Source organism: Passer montanus, unplaced genomic scaffold (genome assembly GCF_014805655.1).
Source record: "Passer montanus isolate IOZ18808 unplaced genomic scaffold, ASM1480565v1 scaffold4, whole genome shotgun sequence".
Lineage (NCBI taxonomy): Eukaryota > Metazoa > Chordata > Aves > Passeriformes > Passeridae > Passer > Passer montanus.
The window spans coordinates 3,304,556-3,323,846 of record NW_024368818.1 but is presented as its reverse complement, the minus strand read 5'-3'; the positions used below and the strand labels follow the sequence as shown (position 1 = coordinate 3,323,846).

At 38.7% G+C, this 19,291-nt stretch overlaps 1 protein-coding gene across 4 annotated transcripts in view; it reads right to left on the bottom strand.

The window, feature by feature from the left end:
* The window catches only part of ATP8A2 (ATPase phospholipid transporting 8A2), a 311,840-nt gene that overhangs the window by 193,265 nt on the left and 99,284 nt on the right, over window positions 1-19,291 (bottom strand). For all 4 annotated transcript variants that reach the window (XM_039718662.1, XM_039718664.1, XM_039718666.1 and 1 more), the window contains one exon: window positions 877-1,049. In XM_039718662.1, the coding sequence (XP_039574596.1) occupies window positions 877-1,049 (173 nt within the window). The remainder of the gene's footprint in view (window positions 1-876; window positions 1,050-19,291) is intronic.

The following is a 19,291-nucleotide window of genomic DNA, read 5'->3' as shown; positions in this document are numbered from 1 at the left end:
TCCTTTTTCCCTGTGATACTTGTACAAAAGCGCACACATAGAAGGTAAGCAAGACTGCAAAAAAAAGTAGTACAAGGTCTCCATATAGTCATTTTCCACAAAGCAGGTCTTGCTTCTAGAATGCAAATAAAACTTCCTGCCTGCCTAAATCAACAATCTCCACTAGGTCACAGTTCTCCCCAAATACCAGCAATGAGCACAAACACACACAATCCTCAAAGCCACATAATCTTTCAAAGTTAAAAATGATGCAGCCTTCCTGCTACACAAAAAGGAAAGCAAGCCAGCTTTTGGTTTTCATTTTCTTGGGGCTCTTATTTCCTTCCTTATGAAGTAGTCATGACAGAGGACCATATCTGTGTATGGCTGTATCCACAAACAGCAACAAACTCTGCTATGACTTAGCAAAGCCAGCACTAGTCTAACATTTTAACAGGGCAAATTTCACTGTTATCACTGACTCCCATAATACACCAGAAGTCAAGACCAACTTAAATTCATGCAGTGACCTTCTCTAGGGCTGAGCTGAACAGTCAAACATTTTGATTACAAATGACATCCATACCACTCCTTCTCATCAGTATCTACTATAATCAGGCAATCAGGCACAATGTTTTCTCACAATCTTTCATCGCTTTATAGAAGAGATTGGACTCAGCTGGGACTGACACTGGCAGAAGGAATTGTACTATTTGATGAGAGAATTTTAATGAAGGGACATGCCTCCTCCTCCATAGGACAAGAAAGACTACTAAGCAAGCTGCTACTAAGCAAGCTGCTCTCCAACATCCTTAAGTGGGGCTATGTGCATACTAGGTTGAATTTCACAGGCTTCACGCCCACTTTGTTACCCAGAAGAAACACAGAATTCCTTACCTGCAACAAATAACTGCTTTGCAGGAGAGTGCCAAGTCCAGAAAACTCTGCCTGACTTCAAATGAAAGGGCATACTTCAGTGTGTGGCCATCAATAATCAGGGCAATATCATTTTCCTTGCCCAGTGACTCCCCCAGACTGGTACAATGTTGAGTCAGAGAAGCTCTTGTTGCCTGGAGGAAAAAAAAAACCAGAAAGAAAATGTTTCTTCCTAATAGAAGAAAAGTGCATTCAAAGTAGAGCAAGGTATCTCCAGACCACGCAGCAGAGCACAGTACACATGCACTCAAACTGGCACTGACATCAGCTACAGGGAAGAGCCTGTCTAGAAGAGCCTGCCATGAGCTAGTGTGTTATCAGTACCTTGTGCAGACATACTGACTTGTGTCACAAATTGGCAAAAGCTGCCTCTGCTTGCCTAGGAACTCATCTTGTCTCAGAGCAGGCTCCAGCATCTTTACCACACAGTCCTGCATGATGGATATGCCCAAAGCAGTTGTGACACAGCCCTCCCAACTGCAGCCCAAATACATCAACTTTCCTGGGCCAAATAGGTAGGAAAAGTATCAGGCCACTTTCACACAAAGTGGAAGGGAAGGGGAAAGAGGAAAACTTGCTTTGCAATTCATTTTCTCTCACCCCACTCATTAGTATGGTAATCGAAACAAATTCACTCTGATTCACTAGAAAACCAGCCCCAAACTGGAGGCATATTTACAGATTAATTTAATGGGTGTGACAGAGAACACAATTCAGCCACTTCAGACACATTATCTCCTGCACCTTCTTCTTTAAAAGAATGACTGCGCAATCCCCTTTTTCCCCATTAAAATGTGACGGATTAGATGTAGGACTTCATGGCCTGCTTTATCTACATCGTACCTGAAAATCTAACACAAAGTAGATGACTGTGCTTAATCCTTAGAGACCACTGCTGGGAAAACAAGGGTATGTCTTCTGGGAAGAAAGCTGTTTTATCTAGTTCAACACTACTGTGCAGTAACAGGAACTCCAAGGATGGTATAATGGATGTAGTTTGGGTAATGTTATCAATACTAGAATTTTTTCCCAAGAGCTCCTGCCCCTGGGATCTTGGAGTGTCATTTCTTTTTCTTTACTGCTTCCTCTCAGTCTTATTCAAACATTTTTCTTGCTCTCAAGAGCAGAATTAACCCCTGTCCTTCTCCTGAATGCACACACAGGATTAAATGCTTCTCTGACTATTTGAAACCAAGGGAGAACTCCCTGCCCTTTTATTTCCTGTCTAGCACTTGGGGCACTTCAGAGGGAACACCCTTACTTTTCACCTGACCCAAAGGAGGGTGAAGGCCAGGGCCCAACCACTCCCCCCTACAGAGACAGGAGAATCTGAGGGCAAGTTCAGGAGGGTTACGGAATATCCATCAGCTATTGCTCAAAAGACAAAGCCACAAGAAAACTTATAAAAGGTGGTATTTCTTATCAGTTGAGGATACTAGTCTCTCCATAGCTTATTATCATGGATATAGATAAGCCTCATCCAATTCATGCCCTGGTCATGGAACTTACTCATCTTACATGTAAAATGACACAGAATTAGTAACACTGCTAATAATACCCCAAAACACTATAAATCAAGGATTAAAAATGAGGCACTTCATTTTATCAGCACTCTGTACAACACTCAATATACTCCTCTATACACAGGGCTAACTTACAACCTAACAGCTTTATACTGTAAAAAAGCATGAATATTATTTCTGTTTATTCCAACTACTTAAAATTGCTATGTTTTAAAAAAGAAAACTAACTTTTGCTCCTATAGGCCAGTGCAATTAAGCCAAATAAACCAGACCCCATTCTCACTGGGAATATAACGAAGACTTTCTAAGTAAACAGGGGAACAAACATTTGGAAACCATGGGGAACTATATCCTTCTTTGGGCAGCTCATTACTGGTAGCTAGAGTCAAAATCCCTACTTTGATCCTTAGCTTTCACTCTGTGCTTGACATTAAGGGATAAATTTCTTTGAGTCACATCAAGCAAGACTAAATCAATCCTTTACTAGAACAAGCATGATGGAGCAGAAATCAATAGCAATCCTAAGCAAGTATCTCACATCTGTGGAATATCCCTGCCTTTTTTACTGAGTATCCATAAAGCCTAAATGGTAAGTTTGTCAGGGCTTCTGACAGAAATAGAATATTAGAAACAAATAAACCAAGCCTTTCACTTAGCCATAATAAACTTGGATTTCCTTCCCAGGCACAGAGCATCCAGCTGCTCAGGGGAAACCCAGAGAGGCGCCTGCCAATCAAACCTTATAGTACTGGCATATTGATTTCCATCAAATATTAAAAATATACAGCTTTACTTGAAAGTCAGAAGGTGCAAAAACTGAAAAGCCCATCTGTTTAGTAGCCTTGATGCATGATGCAGTGGGTTATTCTAATAAATATGGACACTTCGTAAGCCAGTAGAGGACATGTGCACATGCTTAAGCGGTCAGTTGAATCAGAGTAACATTATCAGTTTAGAGCTTTACAAGGGCTTAAAAACTCATTCATAAGACCACCAAGTGTCAGAGAACAAACATGAAAAAAAACACAGATTGTAAAAAGTCAACTACAGAACTCAAACTGAAAAAGCTAAGGAAATCAGGTTTCAATTTATTTTTATTCTACTTTTAGACCTTTGACATGATGAGGGAATTTGTTTCTAAAAACACGAACAATTCTGACAAATGTATTTAAGGCTTAAAGATGTTATGGTCTCTGTGCTTGAGTTAAATTTAAGACATAGTGCTATATTTCATAATAAACCTATCCCACCTTCTCTTCCTGTTTGTTTTTCCATTTCCAACCACAAATACAAACCCTTAGCAGAGCATTTACTTGCATTACTGCCTTAAAATAAACTTTCAGATTTTACTGTTCTGTGTGTGCATAGTTTCCAAGCAGAACATGAAGTAACATCATAAGTTCGCTATTATAAATCTTCATAGCAGACTCAATTTGTTGACAGGCAGAAAATAAAAACATCCTGAAGCAGAGTTTGTGTGGTCTTCTCTGGATTGTATGCTCAGGATCTTTAACAACCCTTTTGATATCATGCCTGTATATTCTCACTTCCTAAAGCCTCAGGAAAAATCCCTGCTGTGCCCAGCTTTATGAATTACAATACTGACAAACATTCTGGGATTTACCAGGCTATTATTTTGTAACTAACAGATCAAATATTAACACTTTTTATATGATGTCAATTGGGAAGTCAATGCAATCACAGTTAATGTAATCAGAAACTGCTGATTTCACTAAAAACAAGAGCAGACTCCTCATGCTGTAATAAGAGACATTAGGAATGCTGTATAGGTTGACTTAATTAGAACTTGAACGTGTTTTTTTCTGTGCACTGTATGCCTTTGGATGGTGCTTGTTGTTGTTGCTCTTGAGGGTTTTTTTGCTTTGTTTTGGTTGAGTTTTTCCAGAAGCGGTGCACCATTAAGGATCATTCCCTCCCACCAGAGCTTTGGACACTACAGAAAGAAATGCTGGTGTGTGAAGCAATTCAATATCCAATACAGAATGACAGTACGAGATATTTGCCAAGAAAAAAACAGAACTCAGAAGGACTTGCAAAAATTGAGTGCAGAAGACTCCAGCAGGATAATAGCTTATGTTACAAAAATGCTGATACCCAGAGAAGAACTAGATAATTATTATAAGACAATGAGCTCCAAATCTCCTCTTTCCTGCCCTGCATTTCCCTGGAAAAGCTCACAAACTCACTGAAATTATAGCAGGAGATAGAAAGGATAGAATTTTGTGCAGCCAGTACACTCGTGGTTCATTGTAAGCATACAACCATCCATGGACCACAAGGAAAGACATCTCAGGAAGAGGAGTCAGTGGCTTGTAGCATCATGTAGGCCAAAAGCTGTCTTTAGCTGAAGAGAGCCACTCATCCAGATATGTGACCTCTTACAGACATACCCCCATATGGCCAAAATCAGCCTACATTCTGGCTGCCCACATTTCATGCCCTCTTGGGTGGAGCATGCTGCTAGTCATGCCATGATCGTGGGTATGACCTTCATATGGGCCATTCACTTTAGAGATGGACTCAGTGATACTTCTGGATCCCTTCCAACTGAAAATATTCAGTGATTCACCTTTCTTGAACAGCCATTCCTCCATCTAAGAAGACCTAAAACAACCCTCACAAAACAAGCTCCTGCAGTAAGAGATGTTAAACTTACACACTGGTTTAACTATAAGATAAGTCAATAGCACATGCTATTCGCTTCTGTAGTTATCTAGAAAGTACTGCTAGCTACATCAGCTTGAAGAGTTTTCCAAGCTAACTTTTTCCATCATCCTATAATTAATTTCCAAACCACTAGTTCTGGTATAAATAATACCAGATTATATAAATTACACAATCAGCTAACTCACTAGAGTGCACTGAAGTGCCAGCTCATTTTGTTTTATCAGTCCAGGAATTTACTTTTTATAGCTGCTGTTTTCCTTCCCATCCATGGATAAGCTGAATCACCAGATGTAACAATTCTTTCACCGTGCTGAAAAAAGTGGTTTCAACCAAACTACCAGCCACATCCCCCTCCCCAAGCGTTAAGTAAAAAATATTCCAAGGAGAGCTTAAGAATTAAGCAAGGAATCCATTGCATAACCCCAATCAAGATAACATTGGCCAACCCTACTTCATGGGAAATTTTCCATTGCATCTTCATTGCAATCAAGAAGCTTCACCACATTAAGTGAAATGTTTGACTTCAATCTGCTTGGCTGCTGTGCCAGAGAGTTCTGTAAAGACATCTGGCAGAAGCAAATTTACAGGATAAGAGGAATAATCAACATAAAGAAAAACTAATGTTTAAACCAAAGCTGGCAAAACATTAGAACTATTTAAAGGAACACCCCTTGGGCAGAAGAGTCACTGGAAGTGCTTGCCACAATAAATAGCACATATGCAATAGCTAACCTTGAAACCTGTCTTGAAACCTAGAAAGAAATACCACTTTCAGAACAGATCCTCACTTTTGCCAATCTTCCAAGTTTGGTACCAAACTTGACGAGGACAGCAAACTACTTCAACTTCTAAAAGCAAACAGGCAACTTCCAAAGACCCAGCACATAGCCACAAAACCTAGTGAAGATTAACTTACGCTTACAGCAGTAGTCCAGCTACAGGACTTGTTGTCATATTCCTCTATTTCCCCTCTTTTATGATTCCTACAATTGTTCAGTCTTCAAACACTTGGTTATTTAACTGTTTCTGTGCAACACTGTACTCTCAGAATTTAGCTGGGGATGGAAATACCAGCTCAAAAACAGTTGTGTTTTCTAGGTGCAATGTGTCACTTGCTTATATAAACTGATACAAAAGCCATGGTTTATGGCCCATAAAATGGAAACTCAAAACATCAGGAGAATTGAAAATACTTAGTTACTAATATTGGAATATGTATGGTATAATACAATCAACTCTACAACAACATGGACCTCCACATTCCACTCACAAAAAATTTCAGAGAAGCGTTTGCACACTTTCTCAACAACAAGGAAATTCTTAAGAGGAGCCACAGAACCACTCTGGCTTTCTTCTACTCTTAAAACCATGTAACAATGCTAAAAGAAAAAGTCAAACTTGACAGCTATAGGGGCATTCATCTTGCTAGATATGCAACAAATGAGGCAGTGCATGGGGAATAGAGCAGGCTGTATTCCTGAAAATACATCACCTTTAAGGTTCTTGTAAAGCCAGAAGTAAATATTAGCAGGGAGGTTGTCCTGTTTACTAATTCACTGAAAACAGCACTATGGAGAGATGACCCTGAAAATTACACATTTCTAAAGCCCAATTTTAAGAGTTCATCCCTTCCCCTAGCTTTACAGAACTAGAGGATATAAGGACACTCTAGATGAGAGCCAGGAAAACCTTTAAGAGCCAAAGACTAACTGTGAATACTTCACTACTTCACATTTAAAAAGATACAGTACCAACATTTCCCAGTTTAGAGGAAGTCTGAGTACTTCTACAATACAGGATTCACTTCAAATTCAACCTGTACACACAAAACCATTTAGCAAATGGATCAAGGAAGATCAGATCCCAGCTGCACACTCCAATTTACTCTTTTACGTAAGATCAAAACTAAGAGAAAAACTAACAAACAGGCCCATCAATAGCTGCTCCTCAGTATTGCTGCAGTGCTCAGCCTGGGTCACATGCTGATTTAGGTCCATACGAGCACAAAGAGTGACTACTCCAATATCACCTCACAGCCATTCTTAAAACATGTCAATCAAATGACTCTCACAGATCTGACACAGCAGAACTTGCTTGTTTAATAACACCATGATTCTGCTTGATGAATATGATCTCCTACCATGCCAAGAAAACCATCATATGGAGGACCCAGAGATATTAGATGGGCTCACTCAAATAATTTTCATAGCTTTGAATTTAACTTCAACCTGAAATTCCTTCAGTCAGCTAAGCAATTTAAAATGTCTCAATACAGAGTCCTTAATCTGCATAGCAAGTCTCAGGTTATCACATAATCAGACCAGATCTTGCCTTCAGATATAAGATAAATAGATGATACCAGAATTTTTCTAACCGGGGTAGTTGAAGCCCAGATGAACTTGCCCATCAAGAGCTGTAGCAAGTGCTGTAGAGAACAATTCAAGGATATTTCCAGTTCTGCCACAGACTTACTATGCAGGAGTCTAGAAACTTGGTTAAATAGGAAAAAAAAATACATCCTGAAGGATGTATCCATCTGTCCTGTCATCTGTACATCTATCTCCAAGTGTGTTCTACGTAGTTTAAAAAGAAAAATGAAACTGATCTTTTCACAAACTTCATCTGATCACAGAAAAATAATCTCCAAAAGTGTCAGTCAGATATACCGTCTCAACCACATACACTGTGTAAAGGGCTGCAGGTACTTCAATTACCTGCAAGCTCAGTTCAAGATCATGGCAAGGAGAAGCACCAAAGAGCTGACTATTCAAAAAGTGCACGGCGAAGTACTCAATCTTAACATAGCATGTCATGTGGCTGCACACTAAACTTCAGGGTCTCAGTGAAGAAAAGTAGCATCTTTAATATAAAACACATATGATGTTTCCCCTGCAACCCCAGAGCTGGAGAGGCTTTGGGGTGGGGGGAGAAGGAGGGAAGAATTAGGAGCAAGGGAGGCTTTTGCCAAATTAAGAAGGAAAACCAGTTTGTTCAAGTCTTCACTAACTAGCCATCTCCCACCTTGCAGATTAAACAACATGGCAGTGCATGCTGCCAGAAACAGTGATCCTCATATCTTAGCCTTCTGAACTAAAATCTGAAGTTTTCTGCAGCATTACTTTTTTCCTCATGTTAAAGACAGAAATGGTGATTATGTCAGTGGCATCTTAAAAATGCCAATCTTTACTGTAATCTTGACTAAAATACTGATTAATTTTCAAAAAAAATCAAGAAAAGTGACAAAAGTCTCAGCATTCTCAGACAAAAGAACTGACATCCTAAGTAGTTATCCAGTGCAACATTGTTGCCAAAGGCACCATCTTGAAACCCATGCAGTCTTTTGCAATCCTTCTTTGAGTTCCATGAGGGCAAAGCTGGCAGCATAAGAAACAATTGTAGAAACAACTGCAGTCAAAAGGACAATTCATCAAATCTTCAAATGCTATGGAAGACAATACCACATTTGTTCAGTTTGACATTTTTTAATATTTCTAACTTTACTAAGAAGCATGTGTATACTGGGACAACCAAGGATTTCAAATATTAAAGCTACAACCCTGTTCTCTTCACACTAAGAACAGCATTAGGCTTATTACATGATTTTCATTGACTCCAGAACTGCTCTGTGTAGGTGACTCTGTCTATTGCCTTCAATATATATTATATATTGGACCACAGAACAGTTTATGGTGCACATTAAGATAGTTTATGTCTCATACCACAGTAAGTGCAAAGAACAAATGCTTGTTTTGGACACCAAAACATCTGTATGTTTATTAAAATCAACTGTACTCTGCCAAAAGGAAGCAGTCTGTTAGTTTTGCTAGTAAGCTAGAATGATTCAGTCTTTATATTATAATACTTCAGCTTTGTTAAATTCATTCAACAGAAGGGACATTTTATTTCCTTCTACTTTTTCTCTTTGGACTATAATAATCCAGCTTTTCCTGGAAGCAAGCAAAACAGAAGCCTGCTCGTGAAAGAAGCTCCTTCAGGAAGTTACATTTCTGCCAAGTAATTTCTCAGAGATAACAGCCCACTTCTCAACCTGATGGATAAACCTTCAGAGCAAGGAGAAACCATAACCTTCTGCTTTAGATCATGAAGATACAGAATTCTCTGTTACACTGTCTGAACCACAAGCTTCTGTGTTGCTGTGTTTTAAGCTGTCAGTACATGTCAATGCCCCCTAACAACTGAGGAGAATTCAGCCAAGAAAATAACATTGGTATGCAGACATACAAGTCATCTATAATTTATCCCCCACTACCCCCAAAAAAGAGGGTATTTTCTCCTTATATGAAATCACAGGATGTTTTGGGTTGGAAAAACCTTAAAGATCATCTAGTTCCAACCCCATCCCTAGACTAGATTGCACAGAGCTCCATCCAGCCTGGCTTTGAACACTTCCAGGCATGGGGCACCCACAACTTCTCTGGGCAACCTGTTTCAGCGTCTCACCACCCTCACAGTAAGGAATTTTTTCTTAACATGTAATCTAAACCTACTATCTTACAGTTTTAAGCCACTCCCCCTTTTCCTGTCACTATATGTTCCTGTAAAAAGTCCCTCTCCAACTTTCTTGCAGGCTCCTCCCTTTAGGTACAGGAAGGCAATTAGGTCACCCCTAAGCCTTCAGGTATAATGCTTTAAAGATTCAGATTTCTGCTACAGATACTGGGGTTTTTTTCATATATTTATACCTCTATCTGTATATCTTTAATATACATAAAGTGTAAATTATAAATTATCACTATTATACCACCTTGGTCAGCATAAATAAAATACAGCCACCCTGACTCAATGAGATTAGAACTTTGCTGAGACACAGAAACCAATGCAGCCAGGACTACATTAAAGGAGTTTTATCATTGCTAGCAAGTAAGGAATCCATGTTTATCAATGTATAAAAGACTAAACACTAGTCACAATGAAATACAGATGAGATGACAGAGCTCATCTCTTCTCCAGAAGAACACTATACATAAGGAACGCATAATATTGAGTAGACTGATTTGTACAAAACAGTATTGACTCAAGATGATTTTCTCATTATGTAGTTACCTTTCCAGCACAGACATATGCATGTCTCAAAACTACTGTTTACTATGACAAAATTATTTTATATTTTCAAGTCACATTATATGCGTAGTCTGGAAAAGAGAAAGTTTTGGTTTTACCCTTTCATATAAGGTAACATCAATTTGCAAAACATCAAAATAAAGCTGGAAGGACAGAATTTCCCCCTCTAAAGACTAATAAAATTTAAATAGGGCTAGAGAAAGCTATAGCTTCAATTATGTGTAGTCTTCCACTCTTAATTTCCTCTCCAAAATCCCCCTTTAAAAAAAGACCCCAACCGCTGTTAGCATCTGTGCAGTTAATAGCTCAGTTGAATGGTAGTGTAAGTAACAGAGGCCATACTGCTGTCAGAGTTCATAGCCAAAGTTATTCCCACACTTCAGTAAAAGAAAACTGCTTTGAGAATTAAGCCAAACAGCAAATGCTAAGCTACTCGAGAGTCACAACATACAACAACCCAACCTGTCATATTAGTCTTCAAGTGCTTGTGTACTATCAAATCTGTTTCTCCAAGCAAAGCTGAGAAAGTTCCAGAGCCACTGATTAGGACAAGCAAGCTCTGTAATAAAAGTGACTTTTAAGAAGCAGATTGCTTTTAACCCAAGTTGTTTGCCTAAAGCCCTGGTTTTGATTTAGAAACAATACACGTATTGAGCAGAAATATGAGAGAACTCGCAGTTCCTGAAATACCCTTTGAGATTTTATTTCTACCCTGACAGCAAGACAAGCATCAGAAGTTACTCATACTCCTTGGAATATGTATTTTTCCCTTTTAACCAGGGCTGACTAGGCAATAAAACAACATACAAAGGGGTTTCCAGAAGGATCTGATACAAGCTGTACTCCCATGACCTTACCTATTCCCCAACAGCCTCTCAAAAATGAAGAACAAATACATTCATCGATTGTTTCCATCCAACTGGGATCACTTTGACTCCTTAAAGAGTTAGGTCAGGCTTCCTGCCCTTTGGCAGCTGCTCAATGGCAGGCAGGGTGCAACAGTCCATCCTGGATACTTCAATCCTGGCCTCGGTCCCATCTGTGCCCTCTCAGGACTTCTAATGAAGCAGAGTCTAGCAAGCAGAAAGCAAGGCAGCATCCTCCTGCTTGGATTGGCCCCTTTGGCAAGCTACTGGAAAGGGGTGCTCAAACCTGACCATGCTTGTTTAAGACAAAACAGCACCTAAATTGCCCCACAAGGGCAGATGAAGGATATGGAACACACTGTACAAGGAAAACACTACACAAGCCCGGAAGGACAAGGCCGTGAACACTCCCACACCTGGGAAACATAGACTGTAGGAAGAAGAAGCAGAGATCAAAAAGCTGGAACGGCAAGCATATAGGGAAAACGGATTTTCCCTTGTGCCCCAAAACTAAAAGTAAGAGCTCTATAACTCTGCATCCAAGCAGAGGACAGCAGCAGGACTAAAAGTGCTACCCTTAGACTACAGGTTTTTAAACCATAAATTACAGTGCTAACATATAGGTACATATCAGGGAAAGGAAGAAACACTATTGGGTTACATAAGCAAGTTGCTAGTAAACATTCAAGCTAGATCAGAGATCTGTAGGATCAAATAACTCTTATTTAACAACTGAAGAAAGGTAACAGGAGAGCTATCCAAAGTATGAGCACTGACACCACACATAAATTATGAAAACCAAAGAATTTAGTGTATAGTATCAGAAATCCAGATAGCTATGTATTTGTTCAGCTGGTACAAGACCCATAACCAAACTATCTACAAAGCATTAGATCATGAAATGAGAAAAGCATGACAAAACTATCAAAATTGTTTTATGCCTGCCAGCCTGTTGAATCCACTTACCAGTTTTGCTAAAATAAGATTTGTCATGATGTAAACTCTTCTGCTGCACTTTGATTACAAAATTAGTGCTTCACAACAATAGCATCAGGTAAATGCCTCAAGATGTCCACCTTGAACAGTTTTGTCAGACAAAGTCTGAAGATTATATTTGCTAATAGAATTCTACCAAGATCAATTCATGCTCAATGCTACTTACTTTCAAAACACCAAAAGAACCACAATCCTTCTGTCTTGCAATTTGAGCACAGCAGATTACAGTAACAAAAGGACAAAAATTGCTGCCCAGAGAGCTCGTGGAAACCCCATCCCCAGACACGTTCAATAAAGGCCAGGTTGGATGGGGCCCTGAGCAACCTGATCTAGGGAATGGAACCCCTTCAGAAGGGATTGAAACTAGATCTTTAAGGTCCCTTCCAACTCATACCATTCTACAGTTATATGAAAAATAAAAAGGTCTGAAAAAGCAAATATAAACAAGCTTTCTTTGAACAATTAATTTTAACTTAACTGGCAGCAGATATGTGAGCAATGACAAACTAGATGTGGCACAGTCCCAAATCCCCCCTCCTGCCCCCAGTTCCACCCTTGAAACAGGGCACAGGGCAGGCAGCTCCTCCAGCCCATCCTCTGCCACATGGCACATGAAGAGCCAGCAGCAGGAGACAGCCTCCCCTCACCTCCTCAAGTCTCTGGAGAAGTGAGGCCTGGGTCTATGAGCTGGCTTCCCACAGACAGGTCAGAAGTTGCCATACAATTGTCACTTTGAATTTTACTTCAATTCTAAAGCCAAATTAATTTTTGTGTCTATCTTATAAAAAAATGTTTGCTTTTACACCACAGCTTCAACTACACAGAAAAGACTAGGTTCAATGATAAAATGGAATGACTGGAGGCTCCTAAAGAGCCTGAAGCCTATCTAGACGGTTTTAAAAATGTGACTATAACATGATAACATGGAAACATGAAAACATGATAAAACATGAAAAGCTAAGGGTTTATAAGAGATGATGGTAAATGGCATCAAGAGCTTTCTAAATATCAGCCAGCAGCCCAAGATTATTTTAGGCTGCTTGTCTCCCTTAAATAGCATTACCTTCTCAGCACAGGCTATACCTTTGCGGAAGGGTGATGTACATGAACAAGCACACATCTCCTGACAGCAGCTTCAGAGAGGCACTGCTTGGTCGTGCTCTGGTCTTGCACCACTCTTAGGTAGTGGTGGAAAAGGAAACAAACAGGAACAAGGGCCTCTTTGCCACTGGCCTCCTTGAAGATCAAAGGAAGCAAAAGCCTCCACTCAGCTGTTCCCCAGTCATTTTGCTAGCTAAGATTATTTGGGGGAGGAAAAAAAAAAGTAGAGTCTTGAGCATTTCAAGCATTTCCAAGCTGTACAGGAATAGAAAAATGGTCTTTGCTAAACACAGTCCTATTTAATAATACATGAGGCGACATTAAAAGGCTACTTGCCCTTGCCATCACATCACAAGTTTAAGGCAGTTTCTTCACCAGCCATAGCTCAGCCAGAACTGAAATTCCAGAGACACTGCAATCCAAAAGTTTACATGTGTTCAGTGGACAGTTTAGTGTCTCCATACTTTCAAAGCTACACAGGAGACAACAATCCCACGCAGTGTTTTTGAGAGGAATGGAGATGAGATGCATTAGCACAGTTGCATTGAAGGACATTCTGTAAGAGCTGTCCTGATGTCAGACACTAAGGACAGCTTTCAAATAACTTCATACAACTGTTTTAATAATCTTGAAGTTCCAATATTGTACATAATCTGTAGGAGAGTTCCCAAACAAAGAATTACTCATTGAAACAGTAATAATGTTATATAATCTTAAGGTCAACTGGTTTTGGAAATTTAGTACTTTAGATATTAAAAAAAAGAATCCATAAATCTTCTCCCAATCAAGACAACAAATGCTTTACTTGGGGCAATGAATTCTAACAAGAATCAGAAATACCAAAAATAAGTAGTTTTTCAGACTGTATACAAGACCCCTGAAACTGAGCCCCATTTACCCCAGCCTCACAAGTACCCAGATATTACATTCCTCCCAAAGCCTATTTCATTAGCTGACAAGGTGATCATGTCACCTCCTAAAAAAATTCTATACAAATACACTATTTCAAAAGACAGCACCATAAAGATTTTCAGAGCTCAAATGCCATTGCAGAGAAACACACAGTCAAGGTAACAATATTCACGATTCCCAGACCAAAATATTCATTCTTATATCACACAGGCTGCCTTTGTGACTATGTGAACTGAAATTCCACATGGAAAAGAGGGATTTAGCCACAATGACTTTGGACAGTGAAATCAGTTAGGGCAGAATACCATCTTTTGGAAGACACTAGGAGAGCTGAACAACAAAGGGTATATCTTTAAATAATATGTAGCAGTAATTATCCTGGGCTTGGCCAGTGGTCTTCTTTGCTACAAACACATCTGTACTTCGCTGCTTCGAGCTTCCTTCAGGCCCTAGTTAACCTTTGCTCATAAAGCATGATATGTTCCAAAAATGCTTAATGGAAAAGAATATTGTAACCAGCCAACTGCACATGTGAAGCCAAACTCAAGATTACTGAAACTCCATTATGAGGCAGCAGACATGGTCTTAAAAGCACGCTGGCCATTTTTACAGCAGACTGTATTCAATGTCTTATTAGAATAAAAAAAAAAAACAAAAACAAACCAACCCCACAGCCACAAGCTACCAACCAAACAAAAAAAATTACAAAACCCCACACCAAACATTTTTCTTCCTATTTTAATCCATGTTATTTAGCCTGTTTAGTTCTTAAAATATGCAGTTTACTGTACTTCATATGAACACCAGGCTTCTATTGAGCACACATATGTAACAAGCCTCCCTACATTAAAAAAACAAACAAACAAAAAACAAACCACCAAAAAAAAAAAAAAAAACAAACTCTGACAGCAATACTAACAGTGTGAAAATTAAAATAGTCAAAATCCAGGTAAGTAATCAGGCAATTTAGCACAGGCTTCTGTGATGAAAACTAGAGGCAATCCAGGACTTTATGCTCACTGATTTAGAGAATGCACAGCATTCTCTACATGGTCAGTGGACAGGCAAGGTAACTAATTCCAAATGCAGAGATAAAGGCAGTCTAAGTAGGAGTGTTTTGTCTCTCACAAAAATTAAAACATGTGCTAGATGCATGCTTGTTCCTACGTGACTACCATTGTTTTAAACAATATTTAGTTTTAGAATTTCCTCCAGGTGGCCATCACAAGAAGTTATATTGAAGATTTATGCTCATGGGAGGTAACTCTACTACATTCCTGTACAACATTTACAGCAACAACAGCATCTTAGCTCCCAGTATATTGACAAATAGCAACAACTCCTTCTTGGCAAACCTATTTTTTAACAACTTCTGCAAGAATTACCTCTCTGATTTGCAGATTTCCTTACTGAAGGTTCATGTGGCTCCTGGATGTTGGACAAGAATCAAATTATCTGTCACAACATCTACTTTATTTGTAATCTCAAGTAGCTAAATAATTTCCGTTTCTTAAGAAGCTTCACGTACTTCCCTCATACAAAAAAAACCTACCCAACAAACTAAACGACCTGCTGCTTTCTCTCCCTTCAAAACCATCACACTGGATTTCTCCACTGTCCTTACTCGATTTCCCAAAAACACTCTGTCTGCCTGCATTAAAGGTTTCAATAAAATTGCTAATATCAGTAAATGACCACAGAGGAAAGTAAAGCTTCCTCCAGCTACTCTATACTTTTTCAGACTCCCGCAGGTAACCCATTTTATCCCTTCCCCTAGTAGGAGGCTTGCTTATGCCTTGCAGATTTAAAAGCAATGAAACATTAAAATTGACATGTATTTGTTGGCAATTGCCAATGTCAGGAATGACTGCATAGCAAAATGCATCTAGAGGTCATAGGGCAGCCCGTACATAGACAGGTTGGTTTTGTTTCACTTGAAATTCTCTATAATGTATTATAAACCAGGGATATACAATACCATTTCAGATTAGTATAATTTAAAATTTATCTCTACATTAAAACTGACAAAGTTTTAATTTGGCTCATCCTAGTCATTACAACTTAAATGTTCTATTCTCAAACAGTTGGTGCAGACATTTTCTAGACATCCACAGGCAGCTCAGGAAGCAAGAGTACCTCTGCTGCTGCACTGCTCGTATCTTACTGCTTCTAGTTCTAGAAAGAACAAATCTTACTTTTGGGGCATTAACTGTTGCCCAGCAAAGACCCTGGTATCCACTCAACTGAGAAGCTGGACGCAACACCTGATTTACTTTCATCATGACAGCTTCTGGCATTTTTACTTTTTTTTTTAAGATAAAAATATAAAGAAAGCCCTAGGCAAGCTTCTCTTTTCTAGTCAAACAAACACCATTCCCTGAAGTGAACAGTAACTTTTCAAAGACCTCTTTTTCCTTGAGTTTTAAAAACACACTTAGCTTCCTATCAGTTTACTCAATACATCTTAAGTTTTTATTAAAGTTTATCTAATAAATATGATACCCACTTCAATTACTAAAAAAACTGTAGTAAGAAAATGCCACAAAATCATCAAGATTATGTTTCTTTTTTAAAATTAAACCACCACAGTAATTTCCCTAAAGATTTAGTTATACAATAGATTTCTTTTATTAATATTTACTAAACCTATTAAGTCTGTCTATTGAACTGCAGATTTTGTCTGTCAAGCCCTGGACAGAACTAGAAATCCCTTGAGAACCTGACAGTACTAAAACTACTATAGACAGACAAATTAAATTTTAATAACTTGAAAAGAAAGCACAAGTTTTCAAAAAATCAGCCGGTTAAGCTGTGAACCCATCCCCCCTTTTCCTTATGTTATTTACAGGTACGTTGTGAAATATTAATTCTATAATCCAGACAAATATTACTGTACCAGCCTACAGATCTTACAAAGCCCCTTAACCATTAACTGGCTTTATCCATCCACATTTTCCCAGAGTTCTACTGCTGACCTTCCCCCCTGCACCCCAAGGACACAGAATTCTTGAAGCCAGACAACTTTGGTCACCATTAGCCAAGTCAATGGTCCCAAATTATACCACAGAATTTGATACCTTGTCTTTCTATAAATAGCTGAATCTTCTTGTTCCATTGAATTCTATACTCTAGTTACAACAACTTGAATTAGTAACAGACACCAAATTCCTTAATCTTTCAAACCAGAGGAAAGATTCACTGTGGTTAGCTTGAAAATCTGAAGCACATGACAAGCATTCATAGATACCGCCACAACTCAGCATGATGAAAGCTTCAGGAGGACATCTGAATCACCTCAGCTCTGACTAACGCTTATTCCCAAAGCTCTCCAAGAAACCATTATATTCTAGCACTTCAGAACTGTGATTTTTAGACCCAGTTAAAACATGGGTTATGATAATTCAGGATTTGGGAATTAGCTGATAATTCAAGATATACAAATCAGTTTTGTCTTGAACACATGGAGAGGAGAGATTGGAAGCACTATTTAAGATGTGTAGAGGGTAAGCTATTTAGAAACACTTAGTAAATATGAAAGAGCAACACTAATCCTCTAACTTCACTATGTCAGTTAAACAACCAGAGATAGTGAGAAAATGCACCTTCACACTTTCTCCCATTAAAAAAAAAAGTTACAACATCATAAAAAAGTCATATAAAAAGCCTAGAGATTTCCATAAGAATCCTCTGACTGGTTCTACTCTATGCAGAATGTTAAAAAGCAGAGGGAAAGTCAGATATTAAATTCATACAGCTGCAGAACTGCTTACTTCTAGTTTCTGACAAACCAATCAACTCAAGAGAGATTCTGTGGGACATTTTCTAGCTTCAACCAGATGTAAAACATCTTTTTTCTCCTTAATTCCCCTGTGAAGGAAATGTATTCCTTTATGTGACTGATGAGAAGGCTTGGAGCAATCAAGCTCCAGTTGCAAGAATGATTCTCTAATTATTATGAAAAAAGAAAGAATCTTTAAGAAATTGTTTAACAAAGTAAAGGGAACCACAAAAGTAAGACCACAGACACCTGTATCTCTCCGTTTTCCCAATACATGATCACTATATACCCTGTCATCCTGAAGAAGTTTTTTCTCTACTATCCTCATTAAGTTAACACTGCAGATGAATAAATCCTATTGCTTTAGGCTGGCTCCACACCAAGAAAGGAAGACTGCTTATTCTTAAAACTCCCTGACAAACTTGCATGAGAAAGGAACCCCTCCAATGAAAGCAAAAGATCAGATACAAAAGTATCTTGAAGAAGAAAGGACTATTTGGTTCTTGCCCTTCAATACAAAAGACAAATCTGAATTCTTTCTACAGATGTGCAGCATTAACCATGTCAATCAAGAGGATTAGTATCCATAACTCATCTATACATCAGACACCAGCTTCATCTTTTTCCCCTAAAAATGCACCATCATGCTTTAATATCAGAAAAACCTGTATTTCATGGGTAGCATCTAAAAAAAGTTTGTTTAACACTTGATTACACATCCTTATGTTTCCACAGTGTCTTGTGCTTAAGAAAAATAAGCACATCAGTATGCTGCAGAGAATCCCATCTTCAAAGGCAACAGATACTTCCCTCACCATCCATCTGAAGCCATGCTTCTATTGTTACGCACACAACAGAAAATAGATCTGGATAATACTCTGTGATCATCTTTTGATATAAGCCTTCACATATGTGAAGATCATCAGCAATTTTAAGGGAAATAGTGTTTGTTTCCAGTAATTTTCCTCTAACATACGAGAACTCTTACAAACGAGACAGCAAATTTTCGCTGGAATGCAGGGAACACACTCTTCCTTTCTATTTGTATGTAATATGATCTATTCTGTCCTATAGCACGGACAAGGCATTAGCCCACATCTGCTAAATACCAGCTGCCTAAAATCAGCTCTTGTCAGAAATTACCACTATTACAACTTAAAATATGAAAGGAAAAATAAGTTTGAAAACAGGGTGTTTGGGTTTTTTAAAAGCATTCCCCAGCCTTCCCACCCCAGTTTCCACTTACAGAAAGAAGAGTTATTTAGTAACCTTTTCTTAGCACTCCTAAGGGTCCTTGCATTCCTTCAGGTCCAAGCACCCCCACTTCATCCAAACCAACTATCACAGTGCCAGAAAACACTAACAGAAAAAACAGAGCCACAGATAAGGGAGAACAGTCATTAATGAATTCTGAAAAGTGAAAAGCAGGA